Source organism: Micromys minutus (genome assembly GCF_963924665.1).
Source record: "Micromys minutus genome assembly, chromosome: 23".
Taxonomy (NCBI): Eukaryota; Metazoa; Chordata; class Mammalia; order Rodentia; family Muridae; genus Micromys; species Micromys minutus.
This window is the reverse complement of record NC_137958.1, coordinates 23,239,523-23,262,640: the sequence shown is the minus strand read 5'-3', so window position 1 is coordinate 23,262,640 and position 23,118 is coordinate 23,239,523. Positions and strand designations below refer to the sequence as shown.

Here is a 23,118-nt window from a genome sequence, read left to right as displayed (position 1 = left end):
CAACTTCCATTCTGAAACTAGAAGGCTATGATTTTAGCACACCAATGGGAATGTTCAACTGTTAATTACACCGAGTCATTCTCTTAAACTACAAAGGCAGTGATGAAATTTCACTCACAATAGACAGTTAACATGGAAAAGGGGGACAATATTCTAAGAGCTCATAACAGTAAATTAAGTAAACAGTCTATTTGATTTTACCACTTAAAATGCTTCTCTAGGCACAATAATATCAAATAGGACCTGAAAATCCAACCATGGATATATTCATTGGTTGCAAAGTCAAACTCTAGTTTACACAGAACTCATGCATTCAGAGGCCAGTGTGTTAGTTATGAAGAACAAAGAAAACATACAGGTCGTAATAACCAATTAGTAAACATGCAAGCAGTAAGGAGTGCGGAGTGCCAGCCGAGAGAACACACAAAAATGGTCTACTTTGTCCCTAAATCAGCATTTCCGGGAAAGCCGCGGTCTTACTCTTAAGTGGCCAAATGCTTCTATTGCAACTGTAATACTTTTGACTGTGCTGAGCACACTAGGAGAGACTTCTCTCCCAGCTCGTCTGTGAGGGTTAGAAAGGAGAGCCACTGAGCCGGCTACACCACTAATCTCTAATTCAAGCCCCTCTGTGCGACTGGGTCAGCCTCGCACTAAAACAACTGGATTAAGTACCGGACAGGGAAAGGCTCTTCTCAGTTTCAAACTAATCCTCATTTTTAAGATGCAGAATTCAATCGAACACTTGCAAATATTTTTTTCCTATATTCTGAGGTCCTGGTATAGACATTCTTGATTGATTTTAAAAACCAAGAGTGGCCTCACTCACTTTTGAACCTTAACTCCTACTGCTTCTTCTGTTTTTGAAAACAATTCAGGACAGCTCCCTATCAGGAACTGCTGGAAAGCTGTTGGGCAGTGGCTGGGCTTCTCTTATGCTGATGCTCTCCACACTGGGAGGTGAAAGTGAGGAACTAAGAGAAATAGAACTTTGATTTCAGTTCTACCAGAGCAACACACTGTGTGTTTGTATATGTGTGTGTGTGCGCGCGCGCATGGATGTGTCCGTGTGTGTGTCTGTGTGTGCATGTATGTGTTCATGTATGTGTGCGTGCATGTATGTGCGTGTACATGTATGTATGTGTGCGTGTATGTGTCCATGTATGTGTGTGCATGTATGTGTGTGCATGTATGTGTGTGTGCATGTATGTGTCCATGTGTGTGTATCTGTGTGTAGACATGTGTCCCTGTGTCTGTGTTTGTGTGTATGTCTGTATGTGTGTCTGTATGTACACGTGTGTCTCTGTGCGTGTATATTTGTATATATCCGTGAAGATGAGCATGTGTATGTAAGTACATGTGCACAGTGAATGTTGTGTATGTAGGACAGAGGTCAACCTCCACTGTTCCTCCTCAGGCACAGTCTACCCCATCTTTTGAGACTCTTGTCTTACAGGCCTAGGGCTAGGCTGCTTGACCATTAAACACCAGGGATTGGCCTGTCCCATCTTCCAAGAGCTAAGATTTCCAACCCAGGACACCATTCCCAGCTTTTTATGTGGGTTCTAGGGACTGAACTCAAATAGCACAACTGATGTGCTATTTGACAACAACAAATGTGCTACCAACTGAGCTATTCCCCAAGCTCCTGCTATATGCTTTTATAATTTAAAAACTAAATAGTGTCTTCAAAGTATATTAAAGGTTAGGATTCAATGTGTATGAGTGTAAATCTTGAGTTTATATGCTTCTAAAATGGACCCAGTGCAACATGTTAGATTAAAAAAAAAATTCCATGTTCAGGAAAAGTTTCAGATACACAACCAAATCTTGTTAGCTCTAAGGTCATGGCAACCAAGTCCTCATTTTAGTTTACTGCAATAAGCATAAGTGTGTGTGTGTGTGTGTGTGTGTGTGTGTGTGCATGTCCATAGCCTGAGTTATTAGCTTATAGTGGTATAGGCACATCAGCCTTAATTTGGCCGTAGCTCAAATGACCAACACTATGCACTGAAAATCACGCAACTCACTGAGAACCCAGCCCTGTTCTTAAACAATAGTAGTTAAAACACTAGTAGTTAAAATAGTAAGTAGTTCTGAAGTATTCTTTGGAACCCCACAGAAATAGCTCTACGTGGCTTTCAGTAATTTGTACTTAGACCCTAAAGGGAAGACGAGAAACCAAGCAGGACATCCTTAGTGGTGACAAAGACAGGAAACAGATTTGGGTGGGCAGATAGAAAAAAGATCAGAGCAGAAATCAAAATAAAAGAGGAGAACAAGACAGGGTCAGTTAGGCCAGGAAAAACAAACTGACATTCTCTCACAAGTGCCCAAGGAAGATGATTGATTCCAATCCAGCTTTGGCTCAGCCAAGTGTCAGCCAAGCTCATTCACTTACAAAGCAAACTGAATTTTGGGAGAAGTACTAGCCATTTATCCCCGGGACACGTTTTTAAAACTATAATAACTACATTAGAAACATCATAGAATTACATAATGAAGGTATGCCTGTGTGCCAATGGGCAGTGGTGCACCTTAGGCATCTATCAAACTTCTGTGCCTCCTGCTGCCAATCACAGAAGAGGGACCCAGGGCCACTCCCTATTCTCTTGTGTTCAGATGCTAATTTTGCAATAATCTGTTCCAAAAGGATTTAAGTGTCCTCAGTCAGGCTCCAAGCTTCCGTAACCTCTACAGGTTTACAGAAATCACACAGGGAGCAGATTGGAGAGCCAGAGCCCAGTTCTAGCTCTGCTGCTGACTTTCATTGGCTGTGTTACCCTCCCGTAACTCTTGGCAACTCAGAAAGGAGCCAGGAATGCCTACAACCAGTAAGCTGAGAAATAGGCATTTGACACCTTAGTTTCTACAATTCCCTTACATGGTTAATATGGTTTTCATAGGTCATAAAAATGGACTAGAAATGCTGATGAAATGCAGCTGACAGCACTCAAGAGCATGAATATCCCCTGGGGACTCCAAAAGTGGTGTCCCAGTACTTGAAAGGTACTGCTCCCAGGGTCAGGGGATGTGAGCCAATGCTTTCTCTTTGATTTTATCTACTTTCCCAGTGGCCTCTGTGCAGAGTGCAGTTAGGGGGAGCACTGTCATAGGAGAGCTGGGTAAAAAATCATGACTGAAGCTCTTCTGTAGGCCTTGCCCTGTGTCACCATAGCTCATGAACAGTACATTTCTGTTGGTAAACTGTATTTTGGACCAGTTTGCTGCAGTCACAAACTCCCCACTACAGTTTGGTAAGAATATCATACATCTAGCCCAATATGGGTGATTAGGAAGGTGACCTTTGCCCTTAGCTGTAGTTTTGCCAAGAGAGCTCAAGTACAAGGTTGGTGAGTCCAAGCGTAGGTGTAAACACACTAAGCATATGGGAGCATTGCTTTGAACAGATAGTTGGGTGGAATCCTCTCTACCGTGTCGGAATCATGGTGCTCAGAGCTCAGACTTACTTTAATTATTCACCACTGCTACCAAAATTTAGAGCTGCTTTTCAGCTGTTCCCAGCACAACCCTTACTAATCAAAAAGGACAGTTAAGTCACAACTGCCCACTGAGGTTTGCCATTTAAATAAAGATACAGATTATTTTATAGTTAATTCCTAATGTGACATCTCATATCAAAAGATGAGATAAAAGAACTGTCTAACATTGCCCTCACAGCTTGGCTCGTGCAACTGGGGGTGCAGAAGCATTTCCCCATCCAAATGGTGCTCAGTCATGCAGCTTCTGGGCAGACTCGGTGGGCTGGCTTCAAGATCTGGTGGCTCTCTTGAGTTACAACAACTTCTCGGTTCAACCAGGGGAGGTGAATAGACTCTTCTGGGGTACCATTTAACAAATTACTCCTATGGAAATGCTAAGTCAATTTAGAAATAAAAGTCCTAACCTATGTAGGACTAAACTCATCCGGATTTAAGTCCTCGGATGGTACAAATCTGCCTTACAATTACAATCTGCCCACAAGCCTGATAAGAGAAAGGGGAAAAAAACAGGACTGCAGGTGAGCCAAGATTCCGAATAACATCAAAATCATCTTACCTGTGTTCTTGATGTTGGCCATCTTGGGAGCTACATATGAAGGTGGGATGTTTGAATGTAAGTGTGTGTATCTGAGGTTCAGCGTGGGGAGGTGTTGGGTAAGCAGAGGATAGGGAAGGAGAGGAAGATGGGCTATAAAAGCAGGATATATTTTTTGTGAGCAGGCAGGAGTTATGCTGTCCTTGGGGTATATGCAAAAGTTATGGAACAGATTAAAATGCAGGTAGGTCTAATCATTTTCTCAAACCATACATGACTAAACTAAATGGTACACAGAAGAGAAAGTCCACATTGTGTGGGTGCTGAGAGCTAAATACCCACAGCACATTTTCATACCCATTCAATGCTGACCCAAATTGTGCTCAGAAGAGGTAGCGACCAAGTGTTTTTCTTCTTTGGATTAGTTTCCACAAAATAGTCAGATGGAAAGTGGACATCTACCACTGGGCCATCACTTAGGTTATACAGAGTGAGCTTCAGGGAACTGAGGGAAGGCTAGGTTTTAGGATGTAGGAAGCTGCCGTTGTTAGTCGAGAGTGTTTCCTATCTGTTTCCTGCTTCTGAAGCATAGGAAAGGCTTCCCCACTGCTCGGTTGAGAAGCCATAAGGGACTCTTCCCAGCACAGCCCTCACTGCTAGCACATGGCTCTACAGGACGAAGAAAGCTCAGCTCCCTGCATGTTATGGTCAATATAATCACTGCATTATATGATCAATAATATCGCAACCATTTTCCAGTTCGATCAAATCACTGATTCTGCTTGAAATAGCATTCCAGTTTAGTTCCTTTGCACGTTTGTCCTTGCGATTTTCTATGCACTCCTATGCACTCTTAGATAATGAGCAGGAAGGAAATACACTATGGAACTTTTAGATTATGGAAATTAAATCATTGAGGTTAATAGTGCTTATTAGTGAAAGGTATGTTTCATGCCCATAGAACACTGCACAGCATAAAATGAAGAGAAAGCTACTAAAAAGCTCGAGAAGGTGACAGGGCAGGGACATGCACTAAATGGCAACCCTTTCAAATGGCTTCATTTGAAATATCCGGAAGAGAGCTGGACTCACTCAAGGAAACAAATGAACGAGGCCCCTTTCTACCTATAGGAACTTGTATTCAGAGAGAGAGAGGGAAGGAGGGAGGGAGGGAGGGGGGAGGGAGAGAAGGAGGGAGGGAGGGAGGGAGGAAAGGAGGGAGGGAGGGAGAGAGAGAGAGAGGGAGAGAGAGAGAGGGAGGGAGGGAGGAAAGGAGGGAGGGAGGGAGAGAGGGAGGGAAGGAGGGAGGGAGGGAGAGAGGGAGGGAGAGACAGAGAGACAGAGACAGGGAGATGGAGGGAGGGAGGGAGAGAGACAGAGAGACAGAGGGAGAAGGAGGGAGGGAGAGAGAGATTCAGGGAGACAGAGAGACAGAGGGAGAGGGAGGGAGGGAGAGAGACACAGAGAGACAGAGACAGAGGGAGAGGGAGGGAAGAAGGGAGGGAGAGGGGGAGGAATGGACAGGAGGAGAGAGAGAGAGGGAGAGGGAGGGAGGGAGAGAGAGACAGAGACAGAGACAGAGGGAGAGGGAGGGAAGAAGGGAGGGGGAGGAAGGGAGGGGAGGAGAGAGAGGGAGAGAGAGAGAGGCATGCCAGTCACACTACAGTACTTGTATGTGCTGGAAGAGTATAGAAAGGAGATAAAATTAATTTATAAAATACCTAAAGTACGGTCCTTCAGTGTTTTTATTCACATCTTCTACCCACTTAGCTACATTATAGTCTCTTTTGAACCATGGGTTTAAATACCTGCAGAGAGCAATGGAAGGAACAAAGAAAGCAGAACAAGATAGAAAATCTGAAAACACAGAGCACAGGCTTAGGCTGGATGTTTTCACCCTCCAGATGCAAGCGGCTATGGCAGATAAACCAGCATGGAGACCGGGTGAGTACGGGCAGTCTACACAACAGCACAGGAGTAACCTCAGCTACAGCGCGAATGGGCGCACAGCGGTCTAGCTCTACCACGCGTTACATTTCTAGAAAAGCCTCTTCCAGTGGCCTCCCGCTGTGAGCCAGAAACTCTTTCAGTGGCTCCCTCTGTTACCAGAAGTCTCATTCCCCCACCTCAAAAGTGGCTTTTTCTAAGCCACCACTCAATTGGCTCCCTGCTTTTAAAATAATGTTGGTGCTTTTTGAGGATCTTCAGGACAGCTGCAATTCCAGTCTAATATTTAGTCACATAAAACCTCGAGACAACTTAAAGAAGCCATGTTCCCTTTATAGGCTACAAAGCAGAAATCGGCTTCAAGTGCTCTCCCACTGGCTTCTAGGACAGACAGGAGGCGTCCCCAAGCACATGAGCCGCAGTTCCAGTAGGCCTCCAAGATCTTGAAGCTAGGTTTAATGATTTAATGGAAGGCCCAAGGTTCCAGCCTCCTCTTTGTGGCCTCCAGACTAAAGTGTTCATGGTTGCGTTGGGAAATGGCCCTTAGAAGTTGCTTTCGAAAAGGATGGCTGCCAGAGAGTACTGGGAGCCCCTCCCTGGTGGGTCTGGCAGCCCCTCCTTCAGGATGACCTTGCAAATCTCAAAGGCAGTAAGTCTGCAGGTGTAGCTGTTGTTTTCCTCAGAGTTCCTTTGACTTTAATTGTGGAGCTAAATAAAAACATATTCCCTTACAAAACCACTAATTTGACCTTTGAGCACTGGAAGAATTTGGAGGTCTTACTGGAATTTCTCATCTTAAAAGAAGTAGCTCCTCCCGTGCTGTCTCTACAAGACTTATTTGAAGATTCAGCTTCTATAAAACTTACTTGGAATCCAGTCTGGTAAAATTATAAAATAGTTAAGATTTGTTTCTCCTTCAGATTCAGTCTTTCAGTTTTTTATAAATTTATAAATAGATTTATAAGTATATGAATATATTTCCAGTTATATTCAAAATCAGGTTATTTCTCCATAGCCAATTGCCTTTTTAGCCATAAAGAAGATACTCCAATAAAAAAAAAAAAAAGACTCCACTTGGAAAAAAGGCTCTTGTTGATTTTTACACTTTTAAGACCATTTTTGCCACAGGGTGCCTCCAGACTCAGGAGGAACTCATGTCAGTTTTGCTTGTAGCCACAACCACTGCCAGCTCCCACTTCTCACAGAGACAGCCAATGAAAACTTGCATGAACATTTCCACTGAGACTCCGAACGGTAAGAAAAAAAGTCAAAAAGCAAGTGCAGTCGCTGACAGAGCGAGCGGCCAGCCTCGGAGTAACTCTGGAAAAGCCCATGCAGCCATCCTCTGGGGAGACACTGCCACACAGCACAGTCAGTTTCCCACAGGCAGGAAGCCACTTCCTGGGGGAAGCCTTTGTTCCTTTCACTGACAGTCTTCAAAACTCAAAGGGCAGGTGTTATGGCCGATCCATGAACGTTCCAGACACATAGCCTGACTTCTATGAAGAACCTTGACCTCTGCTTCAGAGCTGCTGTAGAGAGCTCTGGGGGCCTGCCATGGTGGCTGGGAGGATGGGCCTTTAGAAGACTCCAATGAGCCTGCCTAGGTGGCTTGACTTAGCGTGCCTTGTTAATGCAACATGCAAAAAAGAAAATGCATTGGCCAGGATAGGAGAACCTCTTTGTGTTCTCCAGGATGAAAAGCCAGAGGGAAACCAGCTGGTGCTGACTGGGCCAGGAGTACCACTGAACAGATATGGGGGCTCAGTCAAAGATCAAATGACCCTGCTCTCAGCCAAGGAAGGGACTTGGGGAAGATTAAGTGGCAGCCCAGCATGAAGGGGCAGGTGGAGACTGACCTGTGATCCAGACTCCCTGTCTGGGGGCTGTCAGAGCCCCCTGGGCTTATGCCTTGGGATGGGATTGTCTGGGCGAGGGAGTGCCCAGGCTCAGGTGCTTGGGGCTCCCTCCTGTAAAAACACAATATATAATACAAAGACTAAGCCAAAAAAAAATTATATCATGCACAACAACATGGAAGATGCAAAATCTTTGAGTGGGAAGACAATAAAACCATGAGGACATTTAGTGTTTTATTATTATTATTTTTTAATTTACAGAGCATGCATTTGGGGTGCATGTTTTAATTCAGGCCCAATTTTTCATCATCCTTTCGGATGATGTGGCACTAAAGGGGATGATGAAATGACAGACCTGAAAGGGTCCTTCTTATGAAAAAGAAAAAGGATATGCTTCCCGTGGCTATGGTGACTCTGCTCCTAGTACATTCACACAGATGGCAGTATTTTTTTTTTTTATTATCAAGTTGTGTGACTTAGATATGGAAAGTATAAAACCTGCTAAGTCTTGGTAGTCTATGTATCAGAACTTTGTGTGTGTGTGTGTGTGTGTGTGTGTGTGTGTATGTATAAATGTATAGACAGTTCCCATACAAGAAAGAGTCACAAACTTGGCTCTAATTAATTAACATGAGTCATGTAGTCAAATTCAGAAAATTCTGAAAAATGAGGCGACCTTTCTTCTTCACTGAGAAACTTCTATTATACACTCTCATACTAAATATTAGAACTTAATTATATCATAGGCAAGATTTCTTAAAGGATATCTATAATAATTTTATCATGAGGTGAGCAGAGTTCTATACACTTTTTTTTTTTAGAAAATAAAGGATTTCCCCAGAAAATATATGCATATTGTCGAATTACCAAATGTTCTCTGGGTCCTGAACTCACAGCTTCAATGTACTGCTGAACTTTTCAACTTAGGAGCTGTCAGAGTCTATCTATAGAAGTATTGTTAGAACACTGGGCAGTACACAAAGGAAGTTCCGTAGAACACCCTACAGTTGTATCTGTGATCTGCAATCCGGATTAGCTAAGGAGCCCTCTTCCCACGTGGCCTCATGCAAACCAAACCAAACAACATTCCAGAAAGAGTTTATCTGCAGTGAGTCCTAAAGCACCCAAGCACCTTGAGAATGCATAAGATAAACTCTAGTCAATTAGTTATTTGTGATGGAGTTCTAAAATGCCATTCTGAACCATGCAATGATATCACTTGAAGTAGCTATTATTTCTAAGGTAAAAGTATCCTCTAATAAAGGTTGATAAGCCACTTACAAGACACTACCATTCAGGTGGAAGGTCCACATGTCAGGGTAATGTTATTATTCCTAGACTGAGAAAGGCAGGGTATATGATGGAAAAGCTACCATGAGTGTCTAATAAGCAGTTCACAAACACTTGCTAGTCTACTTTCTTAAATGATACAGAGATCCTGAGAATCATAACTACCACTAGAGTGAGACATGAACAGAAAATTCTAGGTGCCTTGGAAACAGCAAGGATAATCACCTGTAGGTAGGGGTCAGAGTTAGTGGGAAGAACACTAAGGGTGTGCTTCACCCTATGGAGGGGAATGAGGGTTTGTGGATTCTGTTTTGTTTGCACTTTCTTAAGTGAAGAAAAGAACAACACCAAAAACTGCATCATGCTTATTTCATTATAAAGGACTTTAAGTGTAACTTTCACGCCCCCTACCCCCCTAAAAATGTGGCTATTATTTAATGCAGTTAGGGTTGGGTTGGTGACAATTATTCAGGTAAAGAGCAAGTTTAGGTAGATGGTCTTTCAAATGTCCTTCGGAGGACAACTTAAAAGGGAAGCTCATTCCATTAGTCTGAGAGAATGCTTAGATAGCAGCCATGGAGACCTTAGAGTAGTGGCTTCACAGTGTGAGCACTGGCAAGCTCTAATACGGTGAGGGGTCTCCCTAATGCTTCCAGGGGACAGGAAGGGTGGCCCTTTGAAATGGCTGGACCCCAGTGATGAGAAGAAAGGAAAGCTATCATAACTCCCTTCAAAGGAAACCAAAAACACCAAAATGGCAGGTGACTGGAGGACAAGCCTGCAGCAAGGGTGAGACCCCACTATCAGTGAATATTGGTATGGGTACAGTTGCGGAGATGCCTATGTAAAAGAGAAAAGCCAAGGTTAATTTTTATAGGGTAAAGAGAAATAAAAAGACAAAGCCAAGTCCAGAGGCATGGCAGGTGATTCTTTGACTCTCTGATTAGTTAACAGTTCATCCTAAATACACAGAACCTTCTAATGCCTTTCCCATTAAAGGTACAACTTACTCAGTTGAATTAGATCGAGGTCTAAATCTTTTTCCTCTGATTTTCTTTTTGTTGCCTCCCATGTTACCTGAAAAAAGAATATTTACAGCTGATATAAAAATAATCGTTTTTGTGTCTCACTGGATTGTATTTGTACAGGGTAAAGTTTATAACCAGCATTGCCTCAGCATGTGGGCCTCTGAATCTGTACGACCCTCCAATTCCTCCTGCCTACTTTGCTACTGAAGCCCTGATCTCCCATCAAGGAAATTTCAAAGAATAACAAAAGCAAAGAGCTGGTCCCTTGTGCTAAACCTCTTTGTTGGGAGAAGAGCTGAATGGCTTGTGGGAAAGAACACATTTTTACAGGTACCCGAAATACAGGTTTTAGATTCTGAATGCTGTCCACTACCTTGCCAGGAGTTACTTCGAGGTCTCCCATTTTCACAGATGTCTGAAATATGTTTTGTGTCTGGAATCCTTTCACTCCAAGAATGAGAGAGTCCATTCGACCTGCAATTAGAAAGATTTATATATTGTTCAAAAAATATATCAGATCAATGTTTTGGAATCACTAAGCAAAGTTTCTGAGCATTACCGTACATTAAAATAAAGAAAAAATAAATAAATCTGAAATGAAAGAATGAAGAAAACATGAGGGTCTTCATGAAGAAGGCAGATTTACACAACATTCAATTTAAGAAAAGTCAAATACAATGGAACCCCATTACAATAGTCATAAATGGGAAAGTATCCGGATGTACTGCAAGCCAATTCACAATCTCCAGAACACAGAAACCACAAAGCAAGTTCAGCAAGTATTACAGTCACATAACCCCAGTGGCAGAGTTATAATGGGGTACCACCATAGATGTTTCTTAATTGTAAAGCAATGATTTCCATTCAAGTATCATGAGAACATGGACTTTTAAGAGATTACATGAAATTTGCTCAACTGAACCTTGTTGACTTTATTGAAGTAATATATGTGTTTAAATTAATAAAATTATTATCTGAGAGATGGTATTTTTCTAAACAAATATGCTCCTGATGAACATAATGCATGTTAGGTAACTGATCACTGTGATGAATCAGATGTTTATCATGGAGATATCTCTCACAAAGCCCATGTACCATTGAGCCCTTCTGCTAGTTCTATCCTTACCATTATTAAACGAATTATCTATAAGAATCAAAATCAGTACACCTACCTTAAACTATAAGGAAAAAAAGAATGTGACAAACATAGTCTGAAGCCTAACTTGACAGACTAGGTATCAGAACCTATAGTAATATTTTCCAAACTCTGGGGAATTACTCCCATGCATCTTAAAGCTCCTTTGGGAACTGTGGAAAATAACATTATGCTTAAGCCACGTTCCCGAGGAACATTCTGATGAATTACTAATAGCAGCAACTGGAAAAGTACTGTTCTGACCAAAAACAAACAGAACTTGGCACAGTTAACACATCTACTTTCGTATGTTCGTACTTTTTCAACATAATTTTCTAGTTACAAAGAAATTTGTATTTCGTACAAATGGCCAGTGAGTGTTCTTGGAACCCACTGATTCCTTCTCTTCTTCCTCTTATTTAAAAACCTGTACTTGACCAAGAAAATATTTGTATCAGAGAGTGCTAGTAGATACTCAGTCATCTTCTCTTAGCCAACAAGTCCTCACTAATACATTAAAAGTGTATCTTTATACTCTATAAAGTGTATGCTATGGGACATATTCCCAACTCAAAAGCAACACTCCTTTTGCTCTGAGTTCAATTATCTAGAGAAATGTACTGAAGAAAGTTCTCAGTGATTAACTGTTCTGTGTTCCTTCACATTCAGTGTCTCTAGAGACTGAGTATCATGCAGACTGTTTTACAGAGCATCCACTCCACAGACTAGCAGAAGAGACCATGTTGCCTCTCAGTAAACCAGTCCCTTCAGTGTGCCCAGAGTTGAGTGAATCATCTGAGATTTCTTCTCCATCCTTTAAACCTCAATGGAAACTTAACATTTTTTCTTTAAGAATATTTTAATTCCTTTTAATGTGAAGGCAGGTTCCACCCTGTGAAACCTGATTTAGTTTTTCTAATCAATTTATTGTCAACTGATTAGTCAGCATGCAGACTTTTAAAAGGTATCAGACATCTTAAGATGGTAGAACAAGAAAATATCATTAGAGTTTGAGACATAAATAATATAGTCATCCTACCTATACTATTACAAAACTTGGGAAAATATCAATCATACTTAATTTTAAACTAAAATGAAAGTCATAAAGTCTACATTGCAGAAAATCATAATATTAAAATATATGATTCACAGAGAAGCAATCTTTTTTTCACAGCAAGCTTAGCTTTGAAACATACAAAGTTAAACACTATTCAATGCAGCACTTATATTATCAATTTATCTTAATTGCCTTAATTGAAGCATGACAGTACCCTTTTTCTTTGACTACCAAGCATGACATAAAGCTCACCACGTAGAAATGTTGCTGATACTATGTTCAATTTCTTGAGCCACGTGCAACACGACAGGAAAAACCGTGGGGTTTCTCCATGGATTTAGAGTTGTTTGATTTTGTTTCAATTCTGTGGCCTGATTTTTTTTTTAAAAATATATATATGTATATATGAAAACTGGTCCTGAGCATATGGCATTTTGAAGTAGAGTCATCAAAGAACAAGGGATACTATTTTAACATTCAAGAAAGAAGGAAGAAGTAATCAAACCTGCTGCAAAATAATGAAATGTTCTGACTAATGGAATAATGTGTGATGGAACAGGTGGAAATCTGAAAATGCGACAGAAAAGCAGACCTCTTCTTAGAACTAGATGCTGAGTTTGTGCTGCCTCCAGGAGGAAAGTCGCTATAAAAAGAGTCACCATCTCCAGGCTTTTCTACATAATCTCCCTGGGGTAACTGTCTAAGGCATAATAAACATTTCAGAGTCAGAAAACAAGACACACACATGAACACAGACATATACAAATATTATTTCAAGAAAAGGGGAGGGGGGATAATGGTCTACATGATCAAATTTATAACACATGAGGTTATTAATTAATGCGACAAGTTCAACTCATTCCAGCTGCGGAGGTCAGAGATATAATCATAGAGACTTTGTACGCTGGGTGAACAAAGCCTTTTTTTTTTTCAGGAGAAATATGGAAAGATGAGTTATTTTCAATGCAACCTCATTCCACCTGGAGATGTTAACTACAATAGCTTCTGTCTTTCAAAATGATATTGAAGATGTGTTTCCACATTCCTTGCTCAAATGAAGCAGGTTTTCTTTCTTTCTTTCTTTTTTTTTTCAAATGTGATAAATAAATTCTTCATCATTTGAAATACAGGGTGACTATAACCTTGATTCCATTTTAAAAGACTGTATTGCTTACTGGTCTTCTACAATTAAATCCGAATCAATATCATTAGAATTTGGCATCCAGTTTGCAGCTTCATTATTTAAAGGGAGTTCAAATGAGTCAAATTTGAATCTTTGCACCAGACAGCAGAATGTGTGAAGGAATGTATTAGAGGAAGAAAGGGTTGAAGAGTAGCTGAGCTCCTTGGAGGACTATGGAGAAGCATCTATGACAGATGGTGGCCACAGTTGGTTATCTCCACCATAGCAGGAGGGAAAGACAGGGCCATCTGCTTAACCTGCACTGCTGAGACTGAAGCCACTTGCATCCTTCTAGATGAGTCAAGAAGTCTCCCTATTTCTCCTATAGGAACTGGAAAGACATATTCAATACCCACACCACCCCCAGACAACTCTGCCTACATCCAATCAAGTTATTTGATGCATGGCCTCAAATACCCAAATGCCTCCAAATCTCGACCACTTTCCCTCATGCTAAGGTGGAGGTATCAAAAGCTAGGGACAGATAAGGATTTCCAACAGGTACACACCAAAAAGTCTCCAACAACAGCATAAGTTCCTAAGTCTCTTTCCAATTCAGTTTCAGTTAGTTAGTCTGCAGATACTAAGTTTTAACACTCAAAACCCCTTTTCAGATGTTCCCTTGATTTTTTAAGTCCCAAGGTGTTGAACGGATAAAGTGCTTAATTGCTTCTGACTAAAGATCCTACATCATTTGGATAACTTACACTCCTAGATTACAAATCTGGAAAAGATTGCTAAATTGATATAAATAAAGTATGTACTTTAATTTCACTCTGTATGACTTTTTTCCCTAGATCTCCATACATTAATTAAGGGAAAAAAATTTCAGTAAACTAGTTTCTAAAACTAGCCCCAAACTTGACTGATAGAGGTGTCATCAAATAATGGAATCAGATGTGAAGTTAGAAACATCTCAGTTTAATAGTTCTGGGACACTTCTTCCTTTACCATTCTGGCCACTGCACAAGTGACTTTACCCTAAAAGTCTCTAGAATTATGGTATTATTTCTTAGCAGTCACCTTAAAATCCTACAATGGAAGTAACTCCCCTTACATGGTGAATGCTAGCAACAGATGATCAATTTCCTTACAGCTTGAAGAGTCATGGACATCCTTCACTGTCTAAACATTTATTCTTTCTACAACATCCATTATATTTTAGCAGACTACTACTTCTTGCTTTAGTGAGGAGAGAGAATACCAGGTTCCTGTGATCCACAAAATAACATTTGCTATAAAAAAATCACAGCCAACTACATGAGCTCCTAAAATTGTACTTCATTTTCTAGTTGTTGACCTATTTTTATGGTTTTTATCTCAAGATTCTTAGTGCTTTTATATTTCCCAATTTGGATCCTGAAAATAATTATTTGGACTGTCAAGTGCTAATTTTTCAAATGGGAAACTTTCTGTATATTTATTATAAAAATATTTTAGATACATGCATATTTATATAAATAATTACCAAAAGAAAAAGATGCTTTGTAACTGAATACCTTTTCCTCAAAAACAAAAACTAAAACCAACCTTTCCTACATTAATTACAGGGTATCTTTTTTTCTCTACATATACAACCTCTAGGTTGAACTGATATGCTTTATTAGATAGAATATTTAAAGGACTCTCTATTTGCTGAAACAAGGAAATATACCCATAATGTAATGACTTTGGGTAGGCAGACTATGCAAACAATATAACTACTTCCCTGCATCTACCACTTACACGCTTATTGACTGTTTTTATTCTACTTCAGATGACAACATGTTCACAGTGATAAACCAGCTGGTATTAACCATTACAAATTTCAACATCAAAAAAGATTTTCTTATAAACGGTCAAATTATAAGAGAAATTTGACTTTCTTATTGAATAGTGATATTTGTCCCATCGAGTTAAATGCATACTCAAAAATTGAAATCAGTGAGAAAAAATATCCAGGTCACTATCTCAGTGTGAAGGAGACATTTCTCCATCCCCTGGCTAGTGTTTGAGCTGTCCCTTATAGGGATTTACTCTCTTGTTTCGAGAAAGATCATATAAGGTTGATAACCATGTTGACAGATAATGAATATCACTGAAATATAAAGAATGTAAAAAAAAGAAAGAAACCAAGAAAGATTTGGGAGAGAAAAGGTGGGGAGTTCATGAACAGAAAATGAAATGGATAAAACAAATGAGAGATAAAGGGTGTTGGGAGAGAGACGTTATGTGAAGTGAAACAACAGGACAGAGATGAGGCCTAAGTATCATGTTCTTCACTGATCGCAGTCATGTGTGGTTATTTCAAACACGGAGAAACAATCCAACCAAATATGGATGCTTTGTAAATCTAAGTTCAGCAAATGTTCCTTATCCTATTTGTATTTGCAAACATGACTGAAAACTGACTTTTCCAGTTCTTGTGGTAAATACAGCTGTCATGGTCTATGTAATTTCTCCTCAAGAAACATTAAGACTGACTCGGGAGAAAACGTAGAGGTTTTCTTGCCTAGAGGTTTTAAAGAATAATCTAAGTAGTCATCTTTCCAAAGACTGAACATCTGAGGCTTCACTGTGACCCCACAGTTCCATGATTCCCAGTCTTTCCAATATGCCACGGAAGGACTATTTTATATATAAATATGCGAAACAAGATATATATATATATATATATATATATATATATATATATATATATATATATATATATATATATATATATATATATACCACAAGAGTAGATTGATGACTAATTTCTTTTCAGTAGGTTCTACCACCATAGAACCACGGAGGCAATCCTATTTTAAAGTAAAAATAATTTAGAAATTCTTGCCTCTAGTCCCTGGCATCTTTGGAACTAGATGGGTCTTTATTAAAGTCTGTGGATAATTTCAGAAGACTGAAAAAGCACTGACCGATGCTGTGTCTGATGGCCCATCCGTTTCCCCTCTAATGCACAATGCCCCAAAGAAGAACCAGAGAGGTTCTTCAGTGAATAACTCCTTGATCTAGCATCCGCCCCTTGTTGCTTTCTCCCTTGAGAACGATCACACTGAACATCATTGCGTTTCATCAGCCATGGAGAGAGTCTGAAAAGGTCTCACCACATTTATCATTATCTATCCCTAAACTGTGAGTGGCACTCAATGGGACAAAGGAAAACTTAGCAGGGATCTGCACAAATACTCTGAACCCAGACCTAAAGAGTATGTGATGTGTAATACCTGGTGTGGGCTTGTTTGTCAGTTCCCAAGGTAACAGTTGGGGTTTTGGTACCAACAGCAAGTAGGATAATTTTAGAAATGTGAGAAGTGGAATGTCAATCTCAGTGCTGTCAATGCAGACAAAACCAGCAATTGTTATAAAAATCATGGATGCCCTGTCTCTTTCTGTACCATTTGCTAAAGGAGACAGATAAGGCTATGCTGCTACATTGGTGTGTGACATCCTATGGAGTTTACCTAATCATAGCACAGGAGGCATGAATGCTCAGAAATTCTAACTATACAAATTCCCTCTTTAGCAATTTTTATGATTATCAAGTCATATAAAAATTCTTTCTTAAAGGTTCACAAGTGCTAAACATCTCCTCGATATCAACAAATGATAAGCCTTGTAAGTTATGAAAATAATTACTACCACAACAGTAACAGAAATAAGTTCTCTCAGACAGTATTAATTAGGTATTATAAACATGAAGGAAAACTGATAAACCAATGTAAACAAACATGACAACTTAACATAAGGAAGGTTTGTTTCTGATGAAAAAAATCTGTTTCTGTATATACATTGCTATTAAATATAACGATGTCAACTGTTATTTCAAAATCATAATCGGTCAAGATCATTATTACATAAAACACAAAAACCCACTTGAAACTGCATGTATGAATTCCAACAGTGACACAAAGGGTTACAATTTTCAGTCATACACTCAAATCACTGTCATCACATACCTCTGTTCTCGGTAGTTTCTGTTCATAGAAGAAAAACAAAACCAAAAACAAAGCATTAGTTGCCTACGAAGTACATGAGCAGAGCATTAAAAACAACCCCTCCCCAGCATCGCCTGAACCATCTTCCCTAGAGGAATTTGACCTGTATGATTAAAATGAGGAACATACACAAAATTTCCCTTTATCAAGAGGAGAGATAACACCAAAGTGACAATACTGTCAAACAATTACCCACTTTAAACCGTTGTGTCTTAATCTTAAAGATGTACTTGCTTTTATTTTATGTACATTTGTGTTTTGCCTGTATTATGTGTCTATACTATGTGTATGCCTAGTGCTCTTGGAGGCCAAAAGACATTAGTTAAGCCTCCAGAACTGAGGTGCAGATGGTTATGTAGGTGCTTGGAACCAAATCTGGATCTTTTGCAAGAGCAACAAGCACTCTACCAAGGAGCCATGTTCCCAGCTTAACTGACTCCCTCCCTTAAAAGCACAAGTTAGCTTGTAATAATTTCAAATGAACTGTTTTCTCAATATCAGTTTCATTATACCAAATGCTTAATAATGATCTGGAGCCAATCTTTTATTTAGCTATTTTTATGTTATAAGTGTGGGTGTTTGTGTGCATGTATGTTTATGCAACATGTGCATGCAGTACTCATGGAAGCCAGACGACCACTCACAACTGAGGTTGAAAATGGGCCCTCTAGAAGATGAGCTAATAGTCTCAACTACTAAGCTATCTCTCCAGCCTTGACAATTAGATATAGGCTTTCACATATATGTGAAATATTTCTATATCTATATGTAGATAGATTATAGAGATACAGATATATGATAAATTAACAGATACAGAAGAATGGATGCTAATTTAAATAGCAAAAAATTCAATTATTTACACAAATTAAGTACATTTCATAGAAATAAGTCCTACCTTTCTCCTACTGAAATATAAACATCCAACTACAGCACCTTTAGCTCACTCTAGGGAGCTCAAGTAGGAGCTCAAGTAGGAGAACATAGTTCTATATTATAGCTCCAGAGTTCTATATTCATCATGTATGGTCAATTAAAATAAAGCTGGTCCTTCCTGGGTATTAGTAACAGCTTATTCAAGCTTAATACTGCATGTATTTGCTCTCAGCTTAATTTTGAGTCTTGATTTGACCATGACCTAAAATAAACTTACATGACTTTCATAATAAACTAAGCTAAACATTGGCTTTCCATCTTGATGTAATTGAATGTCAATAATCTAAAGGCATATTAGAAAGTCAGGTGACTGAGTCATTTAGTGTCCTATCCTTGACAATCAGGCATAACATGGGCACCTTCACCTAACACTCCGAAACAGGTGGATCTTTGTGAGTTCAGCGTCAGTCTGCCCTACAGTGAGTTCAAAGCTAGCCAGGACTATGGGGTAAGAGCCTGTCATAAAAACAAAACAAACAAAACCCAAACAAGCATATTTTGAATAATTGAAAAAACTCTAAAATTTTGATTTTAGGTTATTTCTAAGAGGGATACTAGAATACGAACAAGATCTTTTTTTCTTCATTGATTTTTAAAATGTATAAATTTAGAAATGCTAAAAGAAAAAAAATGTAACTCGCCTGAGGAAAACAGCCAATGTCTACAGACAAAGATAATTTCATTAGCAATAGGCAGGTTTTGGTTTCAAGTTTTATAAGGAATACTATTTTCCAAGAACACGCAAATGAAATATCCACATATATCAGTAAGTGACACATATTAGAACAATTTTTATGTAACCAAGTAAAATTACTGAGCAATAGCAAAACATCAGCGCTTGTGAAAGGCATTATTATGTGTGTCCTACATCAGAGAAGTTGAGAAAGAATATCACAAGACAAAGCTCATTTATTTGTGGCATGAAGAAAGGCTTTCCTTTCAGACAGCCAAGTTTACAAGTGCCTAAATCACACTTCACAAATGCAAGTGTACAAGATGTTCAAATGCATTCAGAATCTGTTGAAATTGATACAGAGCTAGGTACCAATTCAACCAGGGCAAAGCCCAGACTGATGCTGTGAGCTCCTTCTCCAGTTCAAGAACCATGCTAATTTATTATGTTGTCTGGTTTTGTTAATATAGCCATCCATGAATGGCTTCCTAAACTTTAATGATGGCAGCACACAAGCCATATAATACAATGACCCAATGCAGAGTAAATGTTAAATTTAAAATCAGTTTGTGTGTGGGAGGGGTGTGTGCATGTGGTGTGGTGTGTGTATGCTGTGAGTATGTGCATGGGAGACCATGAGCCTTCCAAGGTCAGAAGACATTGTCAAATCCCCTAAAGCTGGAGACAAAGTGGTTTCGAGTTGCCTGATGTGGATGTTGGGAACTGAACTCTGTAAGTGCAGTACATATTTTTAACTGCTAAACCATCTCTATGGCCCCAAATCTAAGCTATTTTAATTCCCAATTTAGTGATTTGAATTTGACCCAGGAAAGAGAATGCTATTAAATGAGGTTAACATCTAGATGCTGGATCTTTCACATGGAAGACCCTGGGGCTAGGGCACTGACTGGGTAATTACTAGAGTCAACAAAACACAATTTTAAGTTGAAATATTGAAAAGAACCATTATATTTTGGATCTGAATATCCACAAGAGCTTGTATGTTAAGTGCATGGTTCTCATGCAGCATTGGATATTTAGAAGGTGCTCAGATTTTGGAAGCTCTGACGTCATCTATGGACTAACCCATTCCTGTATCCATTTCTCAGTAGTGTGGGGGCAGAGGGATCACTGTAGTGGTGAGCTCTTGGTTTGGTGGGCAGTTTTCCTCCACTTCATGTTCTCCACTGTGGGCTTCTGCCTTTGGCTCAAAGCAATGTGACCACATGACAGTAGGTAGGAGCCTCTCAAATCGACCACAATGACCTCTTCTTTCTTAGGTTGTTTCCTCAGATATTTCCCCAGTAATGGGAAAACTAACCCAAGAATCAAATGTTTACTCTACATTTAAACCATAATATTAAATATTTACTGAAATACTAAACAAAAATTTACATTTTAAGTCTTCCAAAGGGAAAATTTAAATAGTAAATACAGAACTGTTTGGGAACATTTACTTAGCAAATGCTAAGGCTACTAAATATTCGAATGTGGTATGACTCTCGACTTTTAAATATTAAAAGAAAAATTTTTATGATGAGTTTTGAAGCTTAAGGAGGAAACCGAATTTTAAGAGTGAGTCTCACAAGAGTGTGTCCTTCACAGGAAGAAACTCATCAGTACTCAAGGCTATGAACGACGCAAGGTCTTTGCCGCTAGCGTGATGTACAGACACAGTGTGCATTCACTCACGTCACTGCACTGATCTTACACACACAGAACATTCAGAATAGGGAGAGAGGTGTTGGAAATTGAAAATGTGATAACTAATTGTTACTTCTAACCACACCAGGGCTGGGTAATCACTGACTCTTGGGCTAGGTAATGATATACAACCTTCCAGCTAACATTCACTCAAAATATTTCATAATTACACTTTAAAACACTTCTAAATCTCTATCTTCCTTCCTTTCTCTCTCTGTCTCTTTCCATATGTCTCTGTCTCTCTGTGTCTCTTTCCATCTCTGTCTCTGTCTCTCTACCTGTCTCTCTCTGCCTCTCTGTCTCTCTGACCCTCTTGTGAGTGTGTGTGTGTGTGTGTGTGTGTGTGTGTGTGTGTACAAGCGCTCACATTTGCGTACAGATACATACGAAAGCTAGCAGATGGTGTCAGATCCCCTGGAAGTGGAGGTATATGTGTTTATGAGCCACGAAGCACTGATACTAGGGACTGAAAATGAGCCCTCTCCAAGAACACTTGGTACTTTTACTGAGACACCTCTCCAGCTCTTACTGAAAATTTAAGGTACACGTTGATGGTAATAATACTAAGATATTTGACTTACTTATAACCCCAGGCAGTTATTCCTAATATGAGGGCCAGCACTAAGATCGTGCCAGCAATTATTCCTATTATGATATTAGTGCCAGCAACACCTAGAAGGGAAAACAAGAAGGAAGATTAGTGATATGACATTCAGTAATTTTCTTCTCTAGGTCTATAAACATCATGCTGATAATATTAATCTGTTTTGTAAAAAGGCTTTGGCTTTTTTACACTAAGACTTAGCATGTCTATCCACCCTTCCTTTTCTTGGATTTAAACAAGGATCAATAAACTTCAAAGATTACATCTAAATACTGTCTTTTGAAAAGTTACTGAGGCCTGCTCTACTAGAAACACCCTCAGCCTGTAAAATACTGCCCACCTCCCACTAACACACACTTCTTAGAGCCCACCCTGCTGTACCCATGACACCCCACACCCATGGCTCCATATCTCCGGCAACAACTCTTGCAGAAGGTGCTGCCCTCCCAGAGGCCATGCCAGCACATAGAACCTGAGACCACATAGGTACCTAGAACTCCAGAGGCCAGGCCAGTTCCCAGAATCCCAGAAGCAATGCCAGCACCCCTAACCCCAGAAGTCATGTATGCTACCAAAATCCTGCAGAGACACCTGCTGCACCTGCAGATGATGGGAACCAGTACTGTAGGTCACTTTGGCCAGAAGACCAGAGAGGAAGCAGAAACCAAGGGGAAAGCATCCAACAAAGACAAACTCAGAAATCAGCATGTCAACCTGTCATTACCCCAAACCCAGATGTCTAGAGGTCAGTGTAAGGCCAAATGATAACAGCCAGGGTGATACGTCAGCACCAGAGTCTTAGACATGCTAACTCAGCTGAAGTACAACACAAGAAAATGACCTCAAAACTGAGTTTTTGAAGCTGATAGAGGTCCTTAAAAAGAAAAAAAAAAAAAAAGAAAGAGGAAACAAACAAACAAAACCCAATATCCCTTTAAGAAATCCAAGAAAGATCATCTAACTGGGCTGCCTTGTTTGGTCCCAATGGGAGAGAATGTGCCTATCCGTGCGGAGTCTTGGTGTGCCAGAATGGGGGGATACCCATCAGGGACCTACACTCTCAAAAGAGAAGGGGAGGGGCATAGGAGGACAGGCTTGGGAGGGGTACCCAAATGGGAGGGGTGGGAAGAAATCAGGGTGCAAAGTGAATAAAATAAATTTTTTAAAAAATCCAGCAAAATACAAACTATTAGAGGAAATGAATCCCTAAAAGAAAACCAAGAAGAAACAATCAGTTGATTTATCAGATGAATAAAATTAATCGAGGCCAGGAAATGGAAATAGAAACAGTAAAGAAAGCACAAACTGAGGGAATCCTGAGAATGGAAAACAGGAGCCACAGAGATAAGCATCACCAGCAGAATAAGAGAGATGGGAGAGAGACTCTTAGGTGTAAAAGTTTACAATGGAAAACTTCAATATATCAATCAAAAAATGTTAAGTCCAAAAAGTTCCTAAACAAAACATCCAGGAAATCTGGGGCACTACTAAAAGACCAAAACCTAAGAAAGATAGGAACAGAGAAGGATAAGAACCCCATCCCAAAAAAATCAGAAAATGTTTTTAACAAAATCATATAAGGAAATTGTCATAGCCTGCAGAAGCACATACCTATAAAGGCATGAGAACTTCCCAGAGCACCAAATAATTTAGACCAGAAAAGGAAATACCCCCACTTCCACATAATAAT

At 39.8% G+C, this 23,118-nt stretch overlaps 1 protein-coding gene across 1 annotated transcript in view; it reads right to left on the bottom strand.

Annotated features, from left to right (window-relative positions):
* Nucleotides 1–23,118, bottom strand: part of ADAM22 (ADAM metallopeptidase domain 22) — a 217,288-nt gene that overhangs the window by 2,847 nt on the left and 191,323 nt on the right. The window contains exons 25-32 of the mRNA XM_080936202.1: nucleotides 21,406–21,496; nucleotides 17,476–17,493; nucleotides 12,860–13,054; nucleotides 10,536–10,636; nucleotides 10,145–10,211; nucleotides 7,845–7,955; nucleotides 5,760–5,846; nucleotides 4,060–4,089 (exon numbers count right to left, since the gene is read on the bottom strand). Coding sequence (XP_080792328.1) covers nucleotides 4,060–4,089; nucleotides 5,760–5,846; nucleotides 7,845–7,955; nucleotides 10,145–10,211; nucleotides 10,536–10,636; nucleotides 12,860–13,054; nucleotides 17,476–17,493; nucleotides 21,406–21,496 — 700 coding nt within the window. The remainder of the gene's footprint in view (nucleotides 1–4,059; nucleotides 4,090–5,759; nucleotides 5,847–7,844; nucleotides 7,956–10,144; nucleotides 10,212–10,535; nucleotides 10,637–12,859; nucleotides 13,055–17,475; nucleotides 17,494–21,405; nucleotides 21,497–23,118) is intronic.